General features: G+C 39.2%; 1 protein-coding gene and 1 non-coding gene across 2 annotated transcripts; one reads left to right on the forward strand and one right to left on the reverse strand.

Annotated features, from left to right (window-relative positions):
* Nucleotides 1-953: 953 nt before the first annotated feature.
* On the reverse strand, nt 954-4,235 carry LOC129409489 (CCR4-NOT transcription complex subunit 6-like). The gene is made up of 3 exons (XM_055155753.1): nt 4,118-4,235; nt 2,715-2,901; nt 954-1,211 (listed from the first exon to the last, which is right to left on the reverse strand). The coding sequence occupies exons 1-3, from the start codon at nt 4,227-4,229 to the stop codon at nt 1,106-1,108; spliced, it is 405 nt and encodes a 134-aa protein (XP_055011728.1). The 5' UTR covers nt 4,230-4,235; the 3' UTR covers nt 954-1,105.
* Nucleotides 4,236-8,611: 4,376 nt separating this feature from the next.
* Nucleotides 8,612-8,685, forward strand: trnai-aau (transfer RNA isoleucine (anticodon AAU)). The gene has a single exon. It is a non-coding gene; the product is annotated as a tRNA-Ile (tRNA).
* Nucleotides 8,686-9,862: the final 1,177 nt, after the last annotated feature.

Consider the following 9,862-nt stretch of genomic DNA (forward strand, 5'->3'; position numbering starts at 1 on the left):
GAATAAAAGTTAATTCCGCTTTAAAAAGATGATAAAAATAATTCCGAAGTAAGTGGGTGATTTTTTCTAATTTTAAAGCCAAATTAATTTATTCCTGGATCATGTAAACGTTTACTCTTGTTAAAAATAATCCCGGTGGTTCAGTTCATGTTCGTTGTGTCGTCCTTCGATCCGGCTCCACCAGTCCTGCTTGGGACTTTCCTCCACGTCTCTTTGGATTTGTGAGCGGGATGTGGGAGTGGGCTGAAGTAGAGCAGCCTCGCACTCACTTTGTCTTCTTCCTCCTTCTCCGACACTCTTCCCTTCTCCTCCTCAGCCGACAGACGTAAAGCGTGACGAGACAATTCTCCAGCTGCTGCTTCGCAATTATCATCGGAAAAAGTTTGGATGGTGTTTGTGTCCGTGGTGTAACGACAAACCGAGATGACAGAAAAGCCGGGAGCAGCTGAAGTGTTTGTGTTTTCAACGTAAATACGTTTGTATCTCTGTCCAATCAGAACCTTCCCCACCCCCAGACTTTGAGCAGAATTAAATTAAATAAAGACGATTTAATGAGTTTTCCATGTAAACCTCAATTCTGAATTATTATTTCCATGTACACTCGAAGGAGAATATTTTAATTCAGAAATGAAAAACATCATGTAAATGTGTTTTCTTGTTCCTTTTTTTGTTCCTTTTTTCATGACAAAATTCCGCAATGGTGCCTTGAGTCTCGAATGCATGAGAATAAAACTAGTCAAACATGAATCAGCATAAGAAATGTAAAAATAACTTGGAGTTGATTTAGTGAAAAGGAGTAACGCGACTTTAATTATAAGAAAAAAAGAAGGAACTACACAGACAATGAGTTAAATTAATAATAATAATAAAAATAGACAGTGTTTACAATCTTAAACCATTGAATTTCCTACTTTTAAAGCTGCACTGTGTAACTTTTCTGGTGGAGGGTCCGTATGAAAGTTAAATTAAACAGCTCTACTTTATATTTATTCAATTACGGGTGGTTTTAAAGTTCAAAAATACCTAGAAAACGTGGAGTTCTGACTGTGAGAAAAGCGTTCGACGGACCCTCCAGCAGAAAAGTTACACAGTGCAGCTTTAGCGTTTAGTTTCGGACGGTCTTACCTTTGAGTCCGAGAGTCTGGAGCTGGAAAAGCCTCCCGAGTTCATAAGGCAGGACTCGTAGAAGATTGTTGTTTAAAAGCAATTCCCTGCACAACGACAAAAAGCCAAAATATCCAGTGAAAAGGAAACAAGTTCAAGCTCAGCAGGTTGGACTTCATTTCGTAACATTTTCTGACAACATGTCAAGTCAATATGCAAAAGAACTAAAACTAAAGTGGAAATTCTTATGCATTTTTGGGACACTTTTGTAATGTTACTTCACAGTTTAAAAGGTGCATTGTGTAACTTTTCTGTTGGAGGGTCCATCCAATGTGTTTCTCCATGGAGATGTTATTGCTTTGTTTGGAATGTCCCACAGTGCGGCATTAAACCGTTCTATCTTCATGGAGACCGAACCGGACCAAGTTACAGGTCAGATCTGTGGAGAGGCGACCCCGCTCTCAGTCAGAATGTTTGTTTTTTTACTTATTTGAGATATAAATCCACCTGTAATTTAATAAATGTAAAGTCGAGCTGTTTAATGTCATACTGTGGAACATTACAAGCAAACGAATGACATATTGTATCCACAGAAACAAGCAGGTGACGGACCCTCCAGAAAAGTTACACAATGCACCTTTAAATAACTTCTATATAGAAAAGACAAAAGCTGCTTTCAGTTTCTAAGCACTAGACAGAAAAAAGCAGCTATACAGGCAACTTTTAGTGACTCCAAAGATCACTGTAGTGGATCTGGACGGTTCAATATCAATGTTTCCTTTTGTTAGTTTTTTTTTTTGTAATTTTTCTTTTTATTATTTCTTAAGGTGACCTGGGGGGTATTCCATGAAGCGAGATAAAGTGAAAGCCTGGTTTATTTGGCCAGTCCTGGTTTATCAAGGCTGAGGTGACTGACCAGAGGTGACCTGAGTTGCCGCAGTAACAAACACCCGGAAACAAACCTGGTCAGGACCAGACAAACTGTCAAGATTAATTTAGCTTTGTCTCCATGAATATCTAAAGAAACAGTTTAGTCCAAAGTTTCAGCACGAGCATCACACACCTGTGTAAAACACACACACCCGTGTAAAACACACACCTGAGTCAGAAACACCTGTCTCTCTGTGATACAGTTTAAAAAGTGAATTTTACAGTCAAGTCTCTATAGACTTTTACAGTCCATACACTGCCTCTCCTCACGCTTCTCAGCTCAGAATGACTGGAAACGTTCCGTGTCCCAAATGAAGCTCTTGTCCGTGCGCTGTGGCTCCTCTCTCATTTAATCAGATCATTTAAAAGTCATACTTTGAGCCCATTTTCCGTGATGTCGTTGCTCCATTGATCTGTCCTTCTCAGAGTCACTTCAGGCCTGAGTGGCTTTAGTCTGGCTCAGGATTATTTCTGTCATGGAATGAACTGAGTCTTAAACAAGAGATGGAGCGAGATTCAGCTCAGGATTTCAGGAGAAGCCTGGACATGATAAGCCTCTTTAATGGAACACACCCTGGTGTGTATAAACTTACAAATAAACTGAGCCGTACATGTTTTCATTGTTTTCATTGTACTAACACATTTACATATATAGAGTTTTCTCTGTCTGGGCGTCGTACCTGAGAGACACCATGTTGCCCATCTCGGCGGGCAGGCTGCGGAGCTTGTTGGACGACAGGTTCAGGTAGAGCAGGTGCGGCAGGCGCGCGATGTCAGGGGGCAGGCGGCTCAGATTGTTGTCCTGGATGTGGAGCGCCGTGAGGTGAGTGAAGGTCCAGAGAGAGCTGCTCAGACTGCGAACGCGACCTGGACAAAGACACACAAGTACAAGAGGAGTCAGAGTATACGAGTACAAGTACAAGAGGAGTCAGAGTATACGAGTACAAGTACAAGAGGAGTCAGAGTATACGAGTACAAGTACAAGAGGAGTCAGAGTATACGAGTACAAGTACAAGAGGAGTCAGAGTATACGAGTACAAACACAAGAGGAGTCAGAGTATACGAGTACAAGTACAAGAGGAGTCAGAGTATACGAGTACAAGTACAAGAGGAGTCAGAGTATACGAGTACAAGTACAAGAGGAGTCAGAGTATACGAGTACAAGTACAAGAGGAGTCAGAGTATACGAGTACAAGTACAAGAGGAGTCAGAGTATACGAGTACAAGTACAAGAGGAGTCAGAGTATACGAGTACAAGTACAAGAGGAGTCAGAGTATACGAGTACAAGTACAAGAGGAGTCAGAGTATACGAGTACAAGTACAAGAGGAGTCAGAGTATACGAGTACAAGTACAAGAGGAGTCAGAGTATACGAGTACAAGAGGAGTCAGAGTATATGAGTACAAGTACAAGAGGAGTCAGAGTATACGAGTACAAGTACAAGAGGAGTCAGAGTATACGAGTACAAGTACAAGAGGAGTCAGAGTATACGAGTACAAGAGGAGTCAGAGTATACGAGTACAAGTACAAGAGGAGTCAGAGTATACGAGTACAAGAGGAGTCAGAGTATATGAGTACAGTCTGTGTTAGAAAAGTTCATTTTCTACATAAACTAGTTCAAAGTTCATTTCACAAATTTCAAAATGATCTTGTTTGTTCATAATTGTTTATAGTTGATGGTTCGTTCATGTTTCCAAAAAATGAACTAGTTCATTGTTCATTTATTTCAAAACGTTGCTGTGAGTGATTATTTTTTCAGTATCGTTGCCAAAGCCCAAATAGAACCACAGTGTGTGGTTTGAAGTTTGCTGTTGATGTGACTGAAGTGTGGATTTTGTTTTTGAAAGCTGCCGGGCAAAGTTTGCACATAAATGTGAGGTTCTTTCCTTCCTCACCGACCTTGTCATAGAGTCTTTTAAATTTAATGTTTGACGGTTTGATGGACCCTCGACCGGAAAAGTTACAGTTCTTTAAACCCAAGTTATCTTCTCATAATGATACACTTAATTTCATCTAAAACTAGAAGATTATTTCACCAAATCCTGAAATAAAAATAATTTCTGTGACAGTGTGAGGTACAGACCGGAGATCTCCAGCTCCGCCCACTGGGACTTTTTGCCACTGGCCACTTCGTCGGCCGCCATGATGGAGTAACACCTGCGCGGGTCGGGAGGCTCATATTTTTCCTTTGGCATTACTGGTATTCTGAAAAATATCATAAAAAAACAGGTCAGATCTGTGGAGAGGCGACTCCGCTCAGTCAGAATGTCTGTTTTTCTAGGTATTTTTGAGCTTTAAAACTTCCTGTAATTGAATAAATGTAAAGTTGTATAATGTCACACTGTGGAACATTCCAAGCAGAGAAAGGACATCTCCACAGAAACAAGCAGGTGACAGACCCTCCACCAGAAAAGCTACAGAATGCACCTTTAAGAACAGCAGATTACATGTCCTTCGTGACCTTCCAGCACTGATTAAAACATGAATCACAAATCTTAATCACAATCACAAAGCTTGTCAGAAAAAATGCAATTGGACTTTTTTTTCACAAATCGTTCATGTTTAGTTTGAACATTAACAGGAGAAAATATAAATAACTGGGGAAATCAGATAACCCCATAATCTGATTACTGGTGTTTACAGTTAAAATAACATTCTTTGTCAGTGCTGGATTAGTCGAGGGCTGTGCACGAATGAGTTTGTGTAGTTTGTGTGCGTTTACATTTTGTCCACTGCATGTGCAGCTACACGGAGGCTCGGCTCTTTAATATTCACGAGAGAACTCGTCCGTGACTGGGGCAGTGTTTCCTGCAGCGCTTTATAGTTAGGGCAACTGCCTTGACAACAAATGCCCCCCCGTCTCGACTAAATCCACAAACCACGTGAATCCTCAAAAAGCTACAGTTGTCGCGCAGCAGTCCTCACTTTTGCCTTTTGCCGCAACCTCTGTCCCCAGCAAAAGTGTATTTTCAACCTCTGGAGACACTGTACCTGCAGTGTCAGTGCAGACAATGTGGACAAGTTGGTTTTCTGGCCAAAAATAAAGTAAAGTGAGTAAAACTTCATAATGGAACTGTTATTGCTTTATTTTTTGAAAAGTTTTGTTTACTGTGTACAAGGAATTTATTTTTTATAATATTTCATACATTTGTTGCTTATAATAATATAATATTTTATTAAACTTATTAGTTTTTACCAAGCAGCACTTTTACATTTATTTTATTTTCCCGTTTGTATAATGTTCAAACAAATTGATGGTTTAATAAACACAAATAAACAACAAGTAAATGGTTTTGTATTTTGTTCCCAAACTGTACAAAAATGAAACAAACCGTGATTTTTGTGTAACATTAAACATCTACAAAGCATATTAGATTTAGTTTTAAAGGGCCCATATTACATTATTAACTGATCTATGTTCTAATGTTGTTTCCTCATCACAAACAGACCTGGAGTTGTGGTTTGTTTCATTCACCCTGCACATTCAGGCTTAGTTCTTCTCAGAAAACATTCTGCTCCACTCAATCATTTGGATGAATCAGGCCTAAAACTCCCAAATCTCCACTGAACTAAAGTTAAAAGGAGCTGTTCACTTGAAAACTATCGCTTCATTGGCAGGAAAAAAGGCGATTACAAAAAAATGGATGACACAAACTGCACCATCGATCAAAGACTGGTCGGAAATTATAAATGAAATTCAAAAAAATGGAAAAAATAATATTTCGACTTAATTTGAAAATGGACTCTTTGAAATCCGAGGCCATGGTTCTCGACTGGAAAAAGATGTCTTGCCCTCTCTGATTGAGGGGAAAGGTCCTGCCTCAAGTGGAGGAGTTCAAGTATCTCGGGGTCTTGTTCACGAGTGAGGGAAGGATGAAGCGTGAGATTGACAGGCGGGTCGGTGCAGCATCTGTAGTGATGCGGTCGCTGTATCGGACTGTTGTGGTGAAGAGGTTGAATCTATGGTCCTATCTTCACCTACAGTCATGAGCTTTGGGTAATGACCAAAAAAAAAAGATCGCAGCTGCAAGCGGTCGAAATGTGTTTCCTCTTCAGGCTCCCTTAGAGATAGGGTGAGGAGCTCAGTCACACGGGAGGAGCTTGGAGTAGAGCCGCTGCTCCTTCACATCAAGAGGAGCCAGCTGATTGCATTTCTCTCTGGAAGGAGGCCCCGAGGAAGACCCAGGACACGCTGGAGGGACTATGTTTCTCTGGGCTTGCTTAGGAAAGTACCACCTGAAGAGCTGGAGGAAGTGTCCGGGGTGAAGGAAGTCTGGGAGTCCCTGCTTAAACTGCTGTCCCCGTGACCCAGCCCTGGATAAGCAAAAGTCTTTTTGTCTTACCTCATGCAGTTGAATGCCTCTCCCAGTCTGCTCCTGTGTTTCATGGGACTACTTCATGAATGAGCCGGCTCTTTGGAAACGTTCCTTAATGTGGACAGTTTGAACTGATTCTGATTTGTATTAATTTTTACACGGATTAAAACTGAGCCAAAACAGGAAGCAGCACAGAAGCAGAGTTGACATCACGAGTGAGAGATTTGTACAAAATAAACGTATCTGGCATCAAAATAACAGTTTAAATTATTATTATTGTGGTGGATTGTTTTATTTAGATAATGCATCATTCCAATGGGTAAACACACTCCCACTCTAAGTTTGAACTATTTTACACACTGCTAATTTTCAGGTTATTCATCTTGTTTTCAGATTTATTTTCTACTTACTAATTCTCAGACGGATTAATTCAAGTCTAGAGAAAGTTTATTTTAAGATTATTTGTTAAGTAAAATTATCTTGCTGCCTGAACAGATCATTTCACTACTTTTAATCATCTTCTGATAGATTTAAGAGTTTATATATTAACATTTTGGCCAAGCTCTTTTGCAGTGCACAGATGTGAGCATTGGACATTTGTCTCTATAGTTTGAAGATAAAGTAAGTGAACACGACAGCTTCTGTCTTGTAAATACGTATTAAAAGAGCCAGTATTTTGATTGGCTCTTTGACATTAATGGACTAAACAGATCTCATTAAAGAGCTGAACATCTCTACAGTATTTCTCAGACAATACAGAAGCAGAAACTGAAGAATTATAATCAAACAAGAGCATGACACTATCCCAGACAGTTGATTCTTTGTCATGGTGTAGTAAAAGGGCTAAGTGTGCGGGGTTAAATGTTCAAATTAAAACATGTTCCTGTGTGTTTGAAATCAGGTCCATGGTATTTAAGGTATGTGACATCTCTTACAAAGCTGGTGTGTTGCTTTTTCCACAGGGCTGAGCTCACCTCTGTGCTGACATGTCATCATCACGTGTAGGACGCCACAGAACTGTACGTCCCAAAGGCTCTGAGGCAATACTGAGCTCACGCTTATTTTCATTGTCACTGTGACAAATGTCTGTGTTTAGTTTGTCACACCTCCCCTCAGAGGTTTGTTGACTTAAGATGGATTCAGGACTTAATCTGCTGGTGTCAGTAAATATGACGAAACCACAGTCATGTTTCAAAAGTAAAATGAAAGGTTAAATTAAGACTGCAGTTAATTGAATTTTGATCACGATTTTTATTTGTGTCAAACGATCTCCAAACTCATATAATCGAGCTGAAACGATTAATTTATTTAATAATATTGATTAGCAATTTTATGTTCAAAGTATTTTTTTTTTTTCATTTTATATTTTATACATCGCAAAACTCCTCTAAGGTTCATATTTTTAGTCTATATTTATTTTCAATTTGAAAGTTTTGTGCAAATTATCGATATTTGAGAGAGAAATGCTGAATAAATGCATCATGTAACTATAAAATAAGCGTTTGAATAATCGTGGTTTTAATATTGACCAAAATAATTGTGATAGTGATTTTTTTTTTCCATAATCGAGCAGCCCTAGGTTAACTGTAACTTTTACAGTATGGCATTCATCTTCCATACTGTATCTTGGCATGGAATTCCAAACCAATTGACCTTGGATGAATGCTTCTATAACAAAAAACATGCTCTAAAGCTAAACTTCACAATTTCTACTGGCATGAACTAGACCTTCAAGGGGTTAAAGCAGACATGTCAAACTCAGGCCCGGGGACAAATTTTGCCCACGATATAATTATATTTGGCCCCCGAGATCATAGCAAATATGCATTAGAGCTGGCCTGCCTGGACTTATCTGGAAAGAAGAGAAAACATGGATGTTTTTCAATAAATATTTAGTTTGGCCCATGACTTAGTTCCAGTTTTTAATTTTGGCCTCTGTGAATTTGCGTTTGACACTCCTGGGTTAAAGCAACACTTTGTTACAAAGACATTTCAACCTTGATTTTATTCTTGGGAAGCATCCATTTAAAAACATCTCCTAAGACATTTTGAAGTATTTTAGTCTGTTTTCGCAAGTGGTGGACTTTACCCAAAGCTAAACAACCAGAGTCAAATTGCTCGACCCTTTGGTTCCCTGAAGGTTTTTCAGCACCAACTCTAATAGAAAAGATTCCCATGTGCAGCAGCAACTCATTGTTTCATCATAATTTTCAAACTTTAGTAAAAACTTAAAACAGTCTTGGCAAAGCAATACAAAACCTGGCCGGTTAGCTCAGTTGGTTAGAGCGTGGTGCTAATAACGCTGAGGTCACGGGTTCAATCCCCGTACAGGCCAATTAAGTTTTAACACATACAGTACCTTGCATTTATTCAATTACAGTTTAAGTAACCCTGAAACACATTCTTACTGTAAACGGGCTCTCTGCCACTCTACAAATCTGACCTGTAATGTGTTGACACCTGCTTGTCTCTATGGAGAAGTTTAATGCCATATTCTGGAACATCTATAGTGACCAGCAGGTAGCAGACTCTCCATAAAAGTTACATACTACACACATGTTTAACACACAAACCCTGCTTATTTAGGCTGAGTGCTTCTCTCAAACAGGAAACCACCTTGTGATTTCATGCTGTAAAACAGGAAGTGCTCCACTGTGTTTTTAAACTCCATACGCCTGGATGATTTCAGCCATGGAATTGTGGAATTGACGATCTCTACTGAATAAAAAGTTTAGCTAACTAAGGTAACTTAAAAACCACCACTACATGACATCACAAGGTGGCACAAAGCATTCTGAGCCTGAGAGATGCAGACATACTAAAGATAAAGAATTACTCAAACATATGTGAATGAAACAAAACACAACTCCAGGTAAGTTTTTTGAGGAGGTAACAACATTATAACACGGCTTAAGGCGCACAAGAGTCAATTTTGTGAATCGAAAGAAATATGTTTTTATAAACACAGAGCAACTTTGAAAACTTTTATTTACTTTTGATTTCAGAAAGTTCAGAAATTAGGACTGTTACCATAGAAAATAATAATAATATAAGAGAAAGCTGAAAGTCTTTACAAACTTTATTGATCCACAAGGGAAATTTGAAATATGGCTATAAAAAGTCTTTCAAAACCCATATTTTTTTAATCATGTTTGGAAGTACCCATGTATTTTTAGCTCCTGTGTTGTAAGGTTTGTTTACTCATTGTTTGCTGACAGTAAGCTGGCAAAAAATCCCGAAGAACTAGATTTGTTGTTGCCATGACGTCTTTATCTAGGATGCAAAATTCCCCACATTGCACAGGCCTGATGTCAGAGCAGACGGACGACCATGTTGAAACTGCTGCAGACTCATTTCCACACCAGATTTTATTGGGACCTTCCGGAAGAATTTGCAGACCACGAGAATGTGTGTTTTTCCTTTTGACAGACAGAAACCCATTATAACGCACGGGGGTGAGTGGGAAAGAGGCGGTAATGAGTTTTTAGTCTAGCCAAACAAGCAAGCGCTAA

Source organism: Boleophthalmus pectinirostris, unplaced genomic scaffold, assembly GCF_026225935.1.
Source record: "Boleophthalmus pectinirostris isolate CB_2022bp ecotype Guang Dong unplaced genomic scaffold, ASM2622593v1 HiC_scaffold_2, whole genome shotgun sequence".
Taxonomy (NCBI): Eukaryota; Metazoa; Chordata; class Actinopteri; order Gobiiformes; family Gobiidae; genus Boleophthalmus; species Boleophthalmus pectinirostris.

Coding starts and splice junctions, on each gene's coding strand:
- LOC129409489 (XM_055155753.1), bottom strand. CDS start 4,229: ATGCCAAAGGAAAAATATGAGCCTCCCGACCCGCGCAGGTGTTACTCC. Junction 2,902..4,117: donor GGCGGAGCTGGAGATCTCCG/GTCTGTACCTCA, acceptor GTCTTTGTCCAG/GTCGCGTTCGCAGTCTGAGC. Junction 1,212..2,714: donor GGCAACATGGTGTCTCTCAG/GTACGACGCCCA, acceptor GTCGTTGTGCAG/GGAATTGCTTTTAAACAACA.